The sequence below is a fragment of the Eubalaena glacialis genome, chromosome 4, assembly GCF_028564815.1.
Source record: "Eubalaena glacialis isolate mEubGla1 chromosome 4, mEubGla1.1.hap2.+ XY, whole genome shotgun sequence".
Lineage (NCBI taxonomy): Eukaryota > Metazoa > Chordata > Mammalia > Artiodactyla > Balaenidae > Eubalaena > Eubalaena glacialis.
This window is the reverse complement of record NC_083719.1, coordinates 154,628,694-154,645,072: the sequence shown is the minus strand read 5'-3', so window position 1 is coordinate 154,645,072 and position 16,379 is coordinate 154,628,694. Positions and strand designations below refer to the sequence as shown.

At 38.3% G+C, this 16,379-nt stretch overlaps 1 protein-coding gene across 2 annotated transcripts in view; it reads right to left on the bottom strand.

Annotated features, from left to right (window-relative positions):
- Positions 1 to 229: 229 nt before the first annotated feature.
- CPEB4 (cytoplasmic polyadenylation element binding protein 4) overlaps positions 230 to 16,379 on the bottom strand; it is a 61,324-nt gene continuing 45,174 nt past the window's right edge. For both annotated transcript variants that reach the window (XM_061189938.1, XM_061189939.1), the window contains 6 exons: positions 13,992 to 14,165; positions 9,523 to 9,612; positions 9,036 to 9,154; positions 7,524 to 7,638; positions 5,821 to 6,002; positions 230 to 3,344 (listed from right to left, as the gene is read on the bottom strand). In XM_061189938.1, coding sequence (XP_061045921.1) covers positions 3,117 to 3,344; positions 5,821 to 6,002; positions 7,524 to 7,638; positions 9,036 to 9,154; positions 9,523 to 9,612; positions 13,992 to 14,165 — 908 coding nt within the window. In that variant the 3' untranslated portion in view covers positions 230 to 3,116. The remainder of the gene's footprint in view (positions 3,345 to 5,820; positions 6,003 to 7,523; positions 7,639 to 9,035; positions 9,155 to 9,522; positions 9,613 to 13,991; positions 14,166 to 16,379) is intronic.

The following is a 16,379-nucleotide window of genomic DNA, read 5'->3' as shown; positions in this document are numbered from 1 at the left end:
CCCCCCCCCCCCCCCCCCCCCCCCCCCCCCCCCCCCCCCCCCCCCCCCCCCCCCCCCCCCCCCCCCCCCCCCCCCCCCCCCCCCCCCCCCCCCCCCCCCCCCCCCCCCCCCCCCCCCCCCCCCCCCCCCCCCCCCCCCCCCCCCCCCCCCCCCCCCCCCCCCCCCCCCCCCCCCCCCCCCCCCCCCCCCCCCCCCCCCCCCCCCCCCCCCCCCCCCCCCCCCCCCCCTGTAAATTGAAGTGTAACCAAATAATCTGTAAACACGCTTGTCACACAATCACAAGTAAATATTAGTAGAATAACAATTTCTTACATTAGTCATGCATACTAACATTACACACCTGTCCCACGGCAGGCTATTTTGTTTTCTTTATATATAATTTAAAAGAGCAGACATCTCTGAATCAAACACTTAACACCAATTTATTAATATTAAAAATGGCTAAACATTCACCAAAAATGTCTGCATTATGAATAATTTTAAAAACTTAGTAAGAAGCTGTAGACAATTTTGTTATTTTAAATTTCTACCCTATGCTTATGCATTTAATTTTTTTTTTTTTTTTTTTAGGAACTACAGTGTTATCTGTCATTTTCATGCGAATTTTTTTTCATTAATTTGTGACTTTACATAGACTATTTCTTAAATTATAGGTACACCAATAGCTGGTGCTGGGGAAGGATGTTTAAGCAACATGCTTTCTCTTCTCTGCAGACTCTAAAATAGCATTGCCAGTGCACAACATTCATAATTTAAAATGTATGCAGAGCACTGAAATGTATAAAAAGCAGAATATAAGAAAATAAAATTTATTAAAATTATTTATATTAAAAAATGAAGTATATGAAGATCTCTCAGTAATAAAAGTACAAAAAGCTACTCTTTGCAATATGAAAAATTGAGGTATTGCATAAAGAGATATCCCGTCAGTGAAAAGTGTGCCTAAAAATGTTCACTGTTGGAAAAACAAGATATACAAAAGTAGTGCATAACAAATATACATTATGTGCATGACAAAATAAGTTAGCTACAAAAACACTGTACCGAAATTCAGCAGGTCATGTACAAAGGGAAAAATTATTATTCAAAGCTAGTTCTTATTTCTTGTTAGCTCATCACACCTGTTTACTGGGTAGGAACAGCACGATAGCACACCCCAAGCCACCTACAAGCACTGAAAAGAATAAAAAGAGGCAAATGAACATTCCAATTAGAATTATGTCGTTCAGGAGAAAAGAAAACAAAGTCCCTGACCAGCTACGCAAGAGCACCCTCCATTCACATGACCGCTTTCAATATTTGCAGGGGATTCTTTAAAAGCAGCTCCCTTTCTGTATCTATTAGACAGCAAATGCCTCCATTTTGACCTTTGGAACTTAACAGGTATATAGTTCATTAAAGCCTGGATTAAAAATAAAGGACTGCTTTTCCTAAAGGTGATCAGTAGGGGTCATCAGCCAGGTGGTTCCACCGCACTGCTGGGGCAAGTCTTTGGTTTTGAAGGATCCAAGATGGTACTGTTAGGTAGCACAACTAGCAAGATTGCCATTAGATTTTTTTTTTTTTTTAATGTTTTGCACACTGATGATAATCCTTTTCATGGTGGATAGGGCATTTCATAAGAGAATGTCCATTAAAATAAAAGTTATTTCCATGACCAGGGCTTCAAGAGACTTTTCAATTTACCCCTGAAGCATACTGTTCAACACATCATAACGCCTTTCAAAAGCTAGTTTTGTTTATAATAAAGCATGCATTACTTGATGAAGTTGGCACTTCAAACACTGACTATGTCCCATGCTAAGTTCTGAAACTGTAATGTTATTTTATTTTATAGGAAGAGTAAGATAAACATACGTACCTTTGCACAGATTTACACAGTTACTTAGTTCAACAGTGCAAAACACTTTGCAACTACTTAACTTTTTTTTTAACTTTTTTTTTTTCATTTTCTATGTTACAACTAAATTACAGGATACCCAAAGTAACTTTAAATCTAAAAGTAAGCCAATCAGCAGCCAATTTGAATATTGGTTTTGTCTTCCAGTTTTGGCTACACATGGTAGTCTAACACAAAATCAAAAATGATATCCTTGAGGTATCTCTAGATCTGTTTTTTTTTAACGTCAAAATGGAGAGCAAAGGCTGACACCTGATGAGTGTTAGTAAATTAGGATATAGAGTTTATATATAACATCAAAAATAAAATTTATATATTTGTTCTTTAGGAGAGGAAATGCTAGTTTTCCCACCAGTTGTCATTAACTCTAGCTTTGGTAGGTTTCCTGGGGCTGTGACCAGATAAGTAAAAGTTTAAAAATAAATAAGTGCACTCCCCTCAGAAGTAAATGTACCCAATTTTTATATTCTAAATTTAAAAACCTGTTTAAAAGAAAATAAACCTAGCTCTGCCTACTTTACTATTTTTTTTTTCTGATGTGGTAGTAACTTTGCGGCATAATGAAATTACATTCCGCCTCTAAACCCTTAAAATTAGTTATAATGCTGCTTCAATCTTGCTCATGCATTTGTGTTTGCTTTAACACACTCTTTCTTGTTAATAATTGTTAACTTCTTCCACTGCTGTTAAAAGAATAAAAAGGGGACGGAAAAAAAGAGAGAGGCAAAAAATATGAAAGAAAAGAAAGAGAAAGGCAAAAGCACTTCCCTGGGGGAAACCCCGCGTCAGGAGAGATTGATAGTGTTATTGTTATGTGGTTATTTTAATAAAAGTATTCTTATCTGTTACATTATTAACAATAATTTAATTAAAAACCCAAAATACTCTATTGTTTCATTTCTCTTTTAATATTTCTCTCTCTCCTCTAAGAAAATGTTGCGGGAAGTTTGGATCCTCTTGGTCTCCAGCAAAACAAGAGAATGAAACTTCCATGCAACATGATGGCAATACGAAAAAGGAGTTCATACATATTGTTTTCAGTGACACAAGAATCTACAAAACGCCTATATTATAGGTCATTCTTTCCGTTAGACTTATTGTTAAGTTACAGACTGCACAAAAGGACATGCCAGCATGAAGAGGTTGAGGAAGGGGGCAGAATTAACAGAAGAGTGCACTTATTCTGAGGCCTGAAAATGAGCACTGTAGTTATCCTTTAGTTCCAGCGGAATGAAATATGTCGAGGACGGTCACCGCCTTCCTTCACCAGGGGCTTGTGGAATTCCCTGCCAGCGCGAGAATGAATAGCAGCCCAGCAATATTCACAGTAATACTGCAGACAGGTAACATTAGCACAGAAAAATGGAGCAAATTTTCCCCCACAACGGGCCCCCTGACATTCATCACACAGCTGATCGTCCAAGACATATGGCTTAACTTCCACCTGCAATCAAAAATAAAACAAGGGTGTTTACATTTCTCAGTGAATGGACCAGGCAACTCTTATACCGTGTATGTACGTTTCCATCCACTGTCTGAATGAGTCTGTGCCAAGGTACCCCAAAGGAAGGGTCAATAACTCTTTTACTGAAATTAGCTATCATCTTTTAAGAAACTGGTAAGGCTTTTATGCCCATTGTTTTACATTTTTGTCTTACTAAATAAACAGTTTTCAAATGAAAAGCAAGATCCCAGCAGAAAGTTAAGAGTGAAGCCAACTTAACGTTTAAGAACATTATGAGGTTAAACCCACAGGAGAGTTTTCACAGACACAAACCGTCACTTTAATTAGTGGATCTGGATTCTTGTCATATGTGGAATTATAATTTACACAAGACCAACTAAGAGATTCCCAGTGCCACAAAATAGCACTTCAATGTACAAATCAGAGGGAAGCTGCCTGACTTCTGCATCACAAGCCTCTGAGCTGTAATAAGGTTTGGGTCATGGTTTCTATTTACAGTGTACACATCTTGGGCTATAATCACAAACCTCGAACTCCAGGAAAACAAGATGCAGCCATAGTACTCATAATCTAAAACCTTGCTTTGTTCTTTGTCAGGAAGAATGGCTTACTTCAGTCTAAAAGTCAGAGGTGAATTTATAAAACTGGGTCTGTTCCAGTGTTCAATAGGCCAATGTCATTTGAGCCTCTCAAGCATTAAAAATAACCTGGCTATTAATTCTCCAGTGAGAAAAGAGTTGGTTATTTTTAGTCTTGGAGAGACTCATGATTGAAACTCCCTTACACCAGGCTATGACTACCACTGGTGCCATCCACTTCTGACAAGGAATCCTGAACAAAGGTTAGCTGTGAACAAAAAGAGAAGAGTGATACGGAAGGCAGGAAGAGCAGACGTAATCAGAGGATTAGGCTTCTGGCCCCGAGGCCATTCCATAACATCTACAGAACGGCAGGAACACCGGTCAAAGAACTGGATCGTAGAGGAAAACAAATTAAGTCTGAATTTCTAATGGCTAACCTTACAACTCTGAAACCGATATGATGGAATGAAGTGATGAGGCGGGAGTGTCCGTTTACTCAGATGTACATATATTTTCGTGTGAATAAAAAACAAGGAGGCATGTTAACATATACTGCAACTAATCCTGCCCCCTTCCTCCATGTTTACAGTAGAATCTATACCTTTCTCCTTAATATATTCACAGTATGATGACCACTACCATGGGAAATTTTCAGCTGCCACCGATGTGGAATACACATGAAATGGAACATAAGCAGTAAGTGTAAACCACTAGTGACCTGATAGTTTCTACGTACCGAATTGAGAAAGGCACAATACAGTCAATCAACAAAGACTTTTCTGAGCACAATGCCTTGGAGTGTTGGATATCTAAGTCAGCCCTAATGAAAGTGCCAGTCTGCCATGAAATGAGGAGCTGACACCAGAATGTAAATCAACACATTGCTTTCTTCATCAAGAAGGTCTTTCTATGAAAAAATCTCAACTGAACTATAAACGCTGTGCTTATTAATGCAGCAGATTCACATTCTGGTGTAAATTCCTATCTCACCACAAACTCCTAACAAACCATTTACCACCTGGCAGTCGGTTCACAAGCCGCATTTTGAGTAGCACTGGTGTAGGATACGGTTCCATCCACCAGAACATAAATCCATGAGGACAGGGACTTCTTGCCCTAGGCACTAAAATGTTTGTTGAATGCGTGAAACACAAAGATAAGAAATTCTTGAATGCAAAGAAAAAAGACATATAATGGAAGACACAGTCTCAAATACAATACATTAAAAAACAGAAGAGTTAACTTTGAGGGTTTTTTTCCAGCCTTTTGTTTCAGAGGATAAACACAACAAAGAGGAATATAAAGTGTGAAAATAATGTTAATCAACTACTACCTAATTTCAGGCAGTAAAATAGATTACAGATGAAAGGATTCTGAGTTCTTCTACTTAATCTGTTACAATGAAATATTTCTTAGACATGCCGTCCTAGAAATGAATTTACTCAATCATTTGTTACATAGGAAAATAGGGCTTGCTGAGGTATTTTTGATATCCCAGGTTTAAGAAAAAACCGTGAGGAGATCTCAAGGGTGTTCATGTTTGTATAGTTGATATAACATAGTACAAAGGATTCGGTAAATATGCACTGAATGACTAACTGAATAAGTGAACGGATGGAGGTGATACCTTAGGAAAGATTAAATGGACTCAAGCAAAGTGACTGTAATGTTCTGGTTAGGCTATTCAGAAAACTAAGAGACAGAAGAAATTCATATGAAGCTCTTAGATGTATTCTAGAGCATGCATCTAATGGGTCCTACAGGAATAACTATCAGCTGTCAATTTATTGTCACATAAAATTCCCCCACTCCAAGCTTGGTAATGACATAGACGGCCATTTCTAGAACTTCCCAGAATGTAGTCCAGGACTTACCCGTTTATCTATCTCTCCATGCTGCAGCTGCACGAAGCGGGCACTGATAGCAGCTATGTAACTCTGTTGATTAGAGAATGCGACTCGCCCAGCTCCTTTTGGGTATTTCAGCTCAGGGTCGGTATCAATCCCAGCATAGCACACGCCTCCATACAGCCGGTCCATTATCATGGCAAGCTCCACTACATACGGAAGGAGCAAATAGGACATTTGAAATCAGGAAAATTCATCTGGCTCTTACATCAAAAGCAGTTCATCTGTCTGTCATTACAATAATTATTAAAATGAAACTAGTTATTATAACCAATTGTCCATTTGTTCCTCTTTAACCTACTGTAACTAAGGGCAGGGACTCTGCTGAGTATTTCACATATGCTCACTTTTAATCTACACAACAACCCTATGAAGTAGGTAGTGATTTTCTGGGGAAACTGAGGCACAGAGAGGATGATTAATCTGTGCAAGGTCATGGGTAGTTAAGTGATTGTGCTGCACTTGGCACCCTGGTCTATCTGCTCTACGCCACGATGCACCATATATTTACCAGTTAACAATGTACTGCTTAATATAAATAATCATTTGAACACTAGAAAGCTGATTGGCAGGCTCTTTGGGGGTCCTTCGAGCATATTTCCAACAAAATCCTTTTTACCTTTCCTTACCGTGTAGCTATTTGCCAATTTTTCACATAGAAGCTTCAAGTAGGGCTTCCCTGGTGGCACAGTGGTTAACAATCTGCCTGCCAATGCAGGGGACACGGGTTCGAGCCCTGGTCCTGGAAGATCCCACATGCCGCGGAGCAACTAAGCCCGTGCACCACAACTACTGAGCCCGCGCTCTAGAGCCCACAAGCCACAACTACCAAGCCTGCGTACCACAACTACTGAAGCCCGTGCGCCTAGAGCCCGTGCTCCACAACAAGAAAAGCCACCGCAGTGAGAAGCCCATGCACCACAGCGAAGAGTAGCCCCCCTCGCTGCAACTAGAGAAAGCCCGCGCGCAGCAACAAAGACCCAACGTGGTCAAAAATAAATAAATAAAAAATAAATCAATTAAAAAAAAAAGAAACTTGAAGTAATAAATGTATCTTCTTCTCCATGAAATGTTACAATTTTGAAACTGCATTCATGTTCATTTTATGTTCTTTATCTCACTTATACTATTAAACCTCAAATTATTTGAAGTTGGGGATGACATGTCTTCTGTAAGCACTGCTCTGAAAACACAGTGCACTGCTGAGAACGCTGCTGTATTTCAGAGCTCAGTAAGCAGCTGTTGAGCACATGGGGACGTGGGAAACAAACAGCGAACATCTCGATACCTAACCCATCCCTGAAGGGTTTTTTTCTCTCAGACGATGATGAGAGTGATGAGCATTAGCATTACGAGACCGTGCACTAAGCACTAGGCATCCACAATCTCATTTAATCCTCAAAACAACTCTCCATAAAGGATATACTTATAACTCCACCCGACAGATGAGGAAATTGAGAATTAGAGAAATTAATTTGAGCAGGGTTACTCAGCTATTAACTGGAAGCAGAGCACATGAATTCAAGCCCAGACACTTGGATTCCAGAACTCTCACTCCTAGACATGAACTCAAATGCTTATGGAGAATCTATCCTGAAAAATCTGTATATTTCTTATGCTAACGGATAAATAGGGTTTTTTTGTTTGTTTGTTTCTTTGTTTAATCATACCAGCTCGCAATGGTCGGGGAACACCACCAACAAATATAGTTTTTCGTGGGTCAAGAGGCTGTGAACCATCCATCACAAAGTCACTGTCACTGAGATTCCAAGGCCGAATCTGTACCTAGAGAGTGTGCAAACCAAAATGTCTCATTCTCAACACAGACAATTTATGGAGAAAGGAAGTTTAAAATTATTGCAGAGTATTTTACTTTTAAAAGCAATAATCCATGTCATTACAAATCAATAGAACTGGAAAACTAGAAAAGACTTACAAGTAGCATATTCCAACCATTCATTTCATATTTAAGAGTAAACTAACCAAGGTGGAAAGTTCAATTTAATTGCCTATTGTAACCCAAATCACTTAACATTAACATGCCCTTAATTATCTGTAAGTTAATTAACTATTTTACAGCTTATTTGGGCCTCTCTCCTACGCAACATCCCAGTAGCCATATAATTTAAATTTAGCACGGTATTGGATGTTGATTAGTATTCAGTGCTATGTGAACTAGGACTGTGTGTCCAGTCCTATGTCCAGGAAATGCAAACTACTCCTGATACTAACAAATCTGTTACATTGTTTCAAAAAGCATTTCATAATAAAAATATTGATGATATCTGCAGTAAGCTTTTTATGATAAAACATGTCAGTGTGTCCATTACAACAACCAAGGATCAAGTACCTCAATTCAATTGTTTGCGTGTATTAACTGTTACCAATGCCCACACCAAAGGCTAAGGGGTTGATAGTCGGGTATTCCCAACAGGTACACCAAACCAAGTCCCAAGGCCAGAATGTCCCAAATTTAAATACCTAAATTTAGGGACTGGCAGGGAACAAGCAAGTCAAATAGAGACTAGCCACATAAGAATTCTGGGACAACCCTAAGACACTAAGAGGAGCTCCGCAAATCACTGTTTGAGCTGAGCCCACTGGCGCCTCCATTCTGAACTGGACCCCATCACTAGGTACTGGCTGAGCGATAACAGATTGTTGGTTTGCCAGATTTGTCAAAACAGGCTAGTTGCTACTACTCCTAAAGACTAAATTTTATAATAAAGAAAAACTTCTTCAAAATGAAACAATAGGCAATGTACATTTATGTATATACATAATTCATTTTACTTGGCGAGTACCATATGCAAAAAGTTAAGGATAGTATTGGGTAAAATCTTGATCAAAGAGAGGAAAGAGAAAGACAGACCTATTTGTGATTTGAGTTCTATTATTCAGAGAAATTCAGCTACTTTATATTTATCAAATGCATTACCAGGTGAAGTCTTTTAATAGAAAGATTCACCAATATTTTAACTAGCCAAAAATTCAATGTCAAAATAATGTGCACAAATATACAGAATGTCAATGTTAGGAACCTGACAGAAACAAAACTTTTTCATTTCGATTCTACTTACAAACGTGTCAATTAACAGAAACATTAAGATGTCTGTGGGTTTTTCAGAGCTAACAAATAGAGGCAAAAATGAGAAGCTATTTTCATGCTAGACTGCACTTACTGGCTTGTCTTTGATAGTGGGACTTGATACACACAGGTAGAGTTTTCCATCTTCTTCAATACATGCATCAATGAGAGCCTGAACAGAGCTTTCATCTTGAAATAGCAGGAATGCATAGCCTAATAAAAAAATTTTTGAAAGGCTTATATTTTTCCTATTTTTAAAATAATTCTTCGAGGGAAAGGAAGCATAAAACTAAGGAAGGGAAAAGGTGTAGAAAAAAATGAAAACAAACAAACAGAAACCTCTAAAACTTAAATCTCACCCTAAATCTGATAATATCAACATTAAGTTCAGTTTGGTATTATCTTGAAACCTCTTTTAGAGTAAAATTAAATCTGAATTGAAAGTACATACTAAATACAAATTTTAAAGACATATTTGGGAAAATGTAAGTTTAACAATGAAAAATTGTACAGTGAAGGTAAACATTTATGAAAAGAACATAAGGATAAACTATGCATGTATATTGAATATTGAAAATTACCTTTAGGAGGAAAATAGGATTTGCTCTCTGCTTTATGAGGCCAATCCACAATCAAAGGGCCAAAGCGACGAAAACTAGCTGTGATCTCATCTAATGAACAACAAACCAAAAAAGTAGATTTAAATATTTTTATGTTCATTTTTGGGAAATAGTTTAGAAAAAAGTTTCCAATCTACTATTTACAAGAATAGTACACCAAGACCTCCCACATCTCCTTCATCTGGATTCCCCTTACTGTTAACATTTTGTGCGTTTGTCTTCCGCCTCTTCCCCTTCTATCTATGCACGAATCTATCTATCTATCATCTTTTTCTGACATGATGCTCTATTCCCCCCAAACACAACTACTGGTACCTGCTCAAAGCAAGGTCACTCCCTTATGTACCACCAAACAACGCGGCTTCCAATCAGGAAATCAACGTTGATACAACACTCTTTCCCAATTCACAGACTCCATCCCAATTTTAAACTATCACAATATATCTCTTTTTTCCTTTCTGATCCAGAATCCTATCCAGAACCATGCTACATTTAGATGTCATGTCCCAGGTCATCAGTCTTTTTCAGTTTACAATAGTTCCTCATTCTTTCCTGTCTTTTACATGCTTAGTAGCTTTAAAATATACAGACCATTCATTCTGCAGGATGGCTCTCAACCTGGGTCGGTACTGTTTCCGCATGACCTACGCATTCCAAACAGGAAAACCACCATAATGATGCTATGTCATCCTGTCCTTTCACTAGGTATGTTAATCTTGATCAGCTGGTCAAATTGATACCTGCCTGGTTTCTCCACCAAAAAGAAACCATTTTCCCCTTTGAATTTGATTAGTATTTTGTGGGGGAATATTGTGTTATCCATCAATATCCTGTTCCCTCATTAGACTTGGCATCCATTGAAGACTCCTACCTATATCAACTACCACAATGATTACTGCCAAATGCTGATTACCTATTTCTATCAATCCTTCTACATTTACTAGTTAGTATTATACAATAAGGAAGAGTTTTCCCTTCTCCCCCATTTATTTAGTCATGTATTTATTTATATCAGTATGGACCTATTTTATTCAATGGGTTGTAATCTGATTCTCGCCTCATTTATTTTGATGTTCAATTTGTCCTCAAAATTGTCCCTGATTTGGCCAGAGGGGGTTCCTATGTCCTTTTGACCTATCCCCCCATCATCCTTCAAGGGCTTCCATACTTCCTGGCCCAAGAAGATACTCCAGGCTTTCATCTTGTTCTTTCTCTGCCCTACCCTTAGAATTAGCCGTTTCTCCCCGCCCCCCACCGCCCCCGCCCAAGAAATCCTCATTCCTTTCAGTGACAAACGGTATTTAGAAACTAAGATTTAGGTATTCCATATAGTCATTGCTAGTGGATATTTATTATTTCTAAGTCTTCTCAGAGGACAAAGCTAGAAAATATATGAATATACACACAGATATATTTACAACTGTTTCTATATCTGTGTACATTTATAAAAATGAGTTCATATTGGTAACTGCAAGTCCACTCCAACATCTCATGTTTTTTTCTAGCCTTCCCCCCTTCCCATGTTTGTAAATTCCCTTCTCGCTATGAGAAACCAAGTTCTCATTATCCTCAATATGTTGGCTTCCTTGCTCAACGTAACCCATCTTTCAGCTAGCTGCCCTGGCAGTCTCCTCTACCTTCCACCTCTGCACCCTAGCCCTTATTGCTCTGATTTACTGGGCAGCATGCACACTGCTGCCGAGGCCTCTGAGTAGGCCCCCTCCATGTGTATACCTACACACGCCCTCCACTTGGCACCCTCTTCCCCCTCACCAACCATCTTCCTTGGACACCAATATCTCTGAGCCTTATGAAGAAAGTAAAGGAAGGGCACATGGGATGGACAAGGAAGACTTGATCATATTTTCCTATTAATGTAAATGATACCAGTTATGCTATATTATATATTTGGAGAACTAATGAGTAGACTATAGGAAAATAAATATCCAGGGAACTTCTAGAAAGAGTAGGTAAGCATATGTAGATAAGACCTGGGAGTAGGGCAGGAACAGAAAAGAGAGATGAGAAACATGTTCAAATTTCAGTCTGGTAGAACTGTTCTCATCTCCTCCAGATTGTGAAACAGTAGTCTGTTCGAACAGCTATGATGCCTGTTGCTACGGTACCGTTTAGCTCGTGTGAGATTGATAAATAGGGGAATGATGTCAGTGTAACCTAGACATTATACTGGTTCACAAATGACTTTTCCTAAGCAAGGTGAGCTAGCATAGTGGGAGAACCATAACCTTCGGCAGGAAAGGAAAAAGCCCCCAGCTTGTGTGATGTGCAGGCAGGAGCCCCCTCAGCTCTATTATAAGAAAATTAAAAATGAGCACAGCAACCAAGCCTCTCTGGTCAGAGAGGTGTCCCCCCAACCTTGCAGAGCTCTTATCTCCTAAGAGTTTGCGTTCCTCAGCTGCTCAGAGGTCCACTTTCATCTGCATTGCCTCCAAGCTAGCAAGCCAGAATTTCTGCTCTATTGGTTTTGTGCATTTTCAATATTCCTTGAGGCAGCCTCTAACCATACTGAGCTGCTTGCCTGAATTGTCCAAGTTATTCCAAGGTACTAATTCTCTTTTTGTTAGTGCTTGTGGTACAAAATTCATTAGGTTCTAAGTGATCTGCCTCTAGCCCCTTTTGCCCCATAAACTCTGTGATTCTTAGTGCACAATTCCGCAGAACACAGTATTCTTCAGGAATACATATTTCACATTTTAATAGAAAGGGCTGCCTGCCTAAATTGCTACCGACTTATCAATATATGTGGTCTTGAGGATAAAGCAAGATGACTAACACAATTCCCATTAATTTTGCTCAGTTTAAACCACTTCCTTTGCCAAATTGGTCAAATTTACCTGTGCCTCTAAGAATTTTAGGAACGATACATTTAAGATTGTTTAGTAATTTTCCTAAAAGATACAGACTAACTAGGCCAGAGAAGGAGCTTATCCCAAGCAAGGTCAGATAAAACTCAGTCTTCTCTTTCTGTATATAAGCATATAATTTCCTCATTGAAGTCCATCCAGGGCTCAGGAGTGTTAAAGATTTGACCTGTAAACGCTCATAAAACCTAGAATCCATAATGCTAAGGAAAGTGAGGATTCCAGATACAGAAAAGAAAAGGTCACACCCAGGAGCTTACTGGAGTGAACAACATCATGCTGACGTGTTCAGCCCAGGATGAACGCTTTGAGCAGAAGCTATGCCTTCTGACGACAGAACGGAGATTGAGCCAGTCTGGCCTGAAATTTCAGCACAGCTTCCTCCGGGACGTTTTATCATAGACAAAAACAAAACAAAACAAAACCCTGTGGTTATTTCAATCTTTGGCTGTTTTGAAGCCATTTTTGTCTCAACCTTCCAAAAGACTGATCATCTTAAGGAAAATGTAGTGGCTCAGTAAGTTTAATATCAATCTAAATGGGAAGTTATTAAATCTCATTATTAGACCTTATAGATTTTTAGAGAAAACTCTTCTATCCTCTGTAACATTTCTTTCCATTTCCATTCAGGAAACCAAGACAAAATAGATTAGGAAAAAAAAGCAAGCAAGGATATGTGGTTGCTATATGGTCGCTACTTTGATTTTTGTCAGGGTCACTTAGACCCACGGGTGAATAAAATACTTCTGGACAATAGTCCTCTATGTCTTTTTGCATGACTGGTTCCTTATTCAGGTCTCAGCTCAAATACCACGTCCTCAAAGAGGATTTCTTTAACCACCTAATCTCACAAGTCTCCCTTCTGAGACTTCACTATATCACATCAACCTGTTTTCTTTTCAGTACTTATTCTCTAATATTTTCACACATTTTTTATCTCCCTTCCCCCACTAGAATATCAACTCTATGCGAGCAGGGGCTTTCTATCTTGTTTACTACTCTAAACAATCCTAAGAACAGTGCATAACATTCAGAAAGCATGTAAATATTTGACAAGTGAAAAAATACTCAGAAAATGATATAACCCTTAAGATTCCCTATGACTCTAGGCTATATTTTTCAAAAGTTCAGGCTTATTCTAAGATTTTAAACTTTTAAACAATTAACTGTACATTTACAGAGCACTCATAAAAGGTAGAAAATAGGAAAATGAATAATTGAATTTGGCCAAGGAAGGACACACAGACAAAAATGCAGTTAGCGTCTGTGTTTGCCCACAACAGAATCCTTGAGAAGTTTTCCCAATGATGTTTAACTCTTTTTGATTTAGTCCAGCCACTTGCTTCAGCTGGTTCCCAAAGTCCCACTCCCTTTCCTTCTGTGAACATGTTGTGTTAGGAAGACAGGACAAGAGAACAATGCAATCACAACTGAACACCTAGAGCCAGATAAGACTGTTATTATAATAACAGCAACCATTACCTATGCATTACCTACTATGCACCACAGTTTGGGCACCATGCTATAAACGGCTCTTTCTAAATATACCTTCATCGATGTCAGGAGGTAATCCGCCCACAAACACCTTGCGAGAATATCGTTCTACTCTTTCTCCATTCTGGTGAGTGAAGCAGTGAGGTGAACCCAGGCCACTATGAAGAGGTTGATCCCCACGGCCATCATCCAAGAATCCATCTTCCATTGGAAACAGTGAAGACTGACCTGGAACAGAAAGCAGGAAAAAAAAAGCTAACAGAAAATGTTCCTTGCCACTGATTATCTTACACAAGAAACAAGGAAAACAGCAGATCCAATAAAACTGCTGCTTTTATTTTTCTCACTGAACAACAAATCACTTAGATATGCTCTTGAATTTCCATCACCTTAAGGTCCCAATTGAGTCAGGGAGAAAGTACATGGTTAAATAGAGGGCTGCTCAACCATGCCACTGGGATCCAGAAACTTGAGCAAGGTGAAAGTACAATAGGAGAGAGCGCCCTTTTGAAAGCAGCTGGCAGCAGACTGCACCACCTTGGCAGGGCCCCATGGCCACTGGCAACCTACACATGTACACTAAGTATTACATTTGACTATCAGATGCTAGATCACTTAAATTTCTTTAAAACATCATATAATACAGCCTGCCCAATTTCCTCTAAGAATGTCCCTAAAATGAACAAGTTGATTTTTAAAGTGAGCACTCAGTTTACCTTAACTAATGGGATGCCATCAAAATCCACTTGATGCTGTTATCCAATTTTGTTGGCTAGTCTTACAGAATTTAAGATTTTTAGGCATGCTAAAGATAGATTTTCTTTTAGTTGAGTAATTATCAGCTGGTACAGGTAGTGTCTAATTCTAAAAACTAGTCATTACGTTTGCTGTTAAAAAATCCTATCATTCAGAATATAAAAACAGAAAAGACCAGAGATGCCAATGTGGTTAATATTCTTCCCATACTTACCTGCCAGTAAAATATGAACTTATAAATCATAAACAAAGCAAAGAGCTACAAAGAACTGTAGAATCTCTCAAGCACTGTTTTGTCACTTTTCAGGCTGCCAATTTACTTCTAGGTACTACATAAGGAATTCGTTAATGGATTCTGCAGAAACATATCTTAAGTGCTCTTCCTTTACTGAAACATTCCAATATCCTTTTGTCACCACACTTGTCTTCCTTTCAACTTTCATTATTAAACACAATTGACAGTATATTTGTTATGAATTTACCCTATAAAACCACAGTTCAAAAGAGTTATATAATGAAGATAAAAAATGACTCTAAAATTGGAGGTTATTTCTGGATCTTCAAAAGTCACTTATATTTTAAAGCTACGTTATTTCACTGTCTAACTTACTTTCTTATAAAAAGGCAAAACTATAGTACAGGAGGCAAAAATAAAGTTTATTCAGGCAGACACTCTAGGAAATGATTCTTTGAAATTCTCTAAAATGTGTAGAGCTCCCCCCCCCCAATGTTTGAAATTTATAGGATTAGTCATCTATTTAGTCTCATTTTAAACAAAATGCAGTATTATGCTCAGTAATAAATAGACAAATATATAAAAATTTTTGAAAGTAGCTTTAAGCTATTCAAGCATAACTGAACCTCCAATATAATCAGGTATTTTGGGACCAGTCATACTATATTTTCCTTTTTAAAGATTCTTAATTTTGTTCTCCTAAGAAATTTCTTTCACAAAGGAAAAAAGGGAAACAAATCTTCAGATATAAATAAGGTGAGTTTAAAATTATTTCAATTCAAATCCAAATCCTACCATTCTGACTCCTTCAAATTAGAATGTCTATAATGTTAACTATAACACATAAAGTATGTATTGATCACAGCTATGTTTCATTCCCCCTACCCGCTTCCCAACAAGGGTTAGAAACTGAGCAAACTTGGGTCCTCTCCAAATACAACTGATACATTCAAAAGTTAGAAACAATAATGTTACCTCTCCTTCGCCCATATGTCCTTGCTGCATGTCAAATGAGAAAACAAAAAAAACAAAAAAACAACCTTTCAAACATTGTCAAAAGAATCAACTGTGATTTCATCTACCAGCTTTAGAAACTGAAAAAAATTGGCTATATTCCTCATTTCCTGGTAAGCATCTCAAAAAAATATGGAATTTGGATGGTGAGAGGTCAATTTAATACATTCTTTTCTTTTTAAGTTCTTCAAGGACACTGTAAAAAGTGTATTGAGCCTTACTTGTTTTAAGGGAAGCTTTCTGCTCTGTCACCCAAGGTCCAAACTAGTATGAAACTAAGGGATATGTAACATGATCTAAACCAACTCCTACCATATTGATCTTAATTTCTCCCAGAATTCCCTGCTAACTAGCCATTCAGTAGATATTTCAATATTTAATTCATGACTTTTTTGCCACTACAGGATAAACAGCAGTTTTATACTATTTCTCAATTA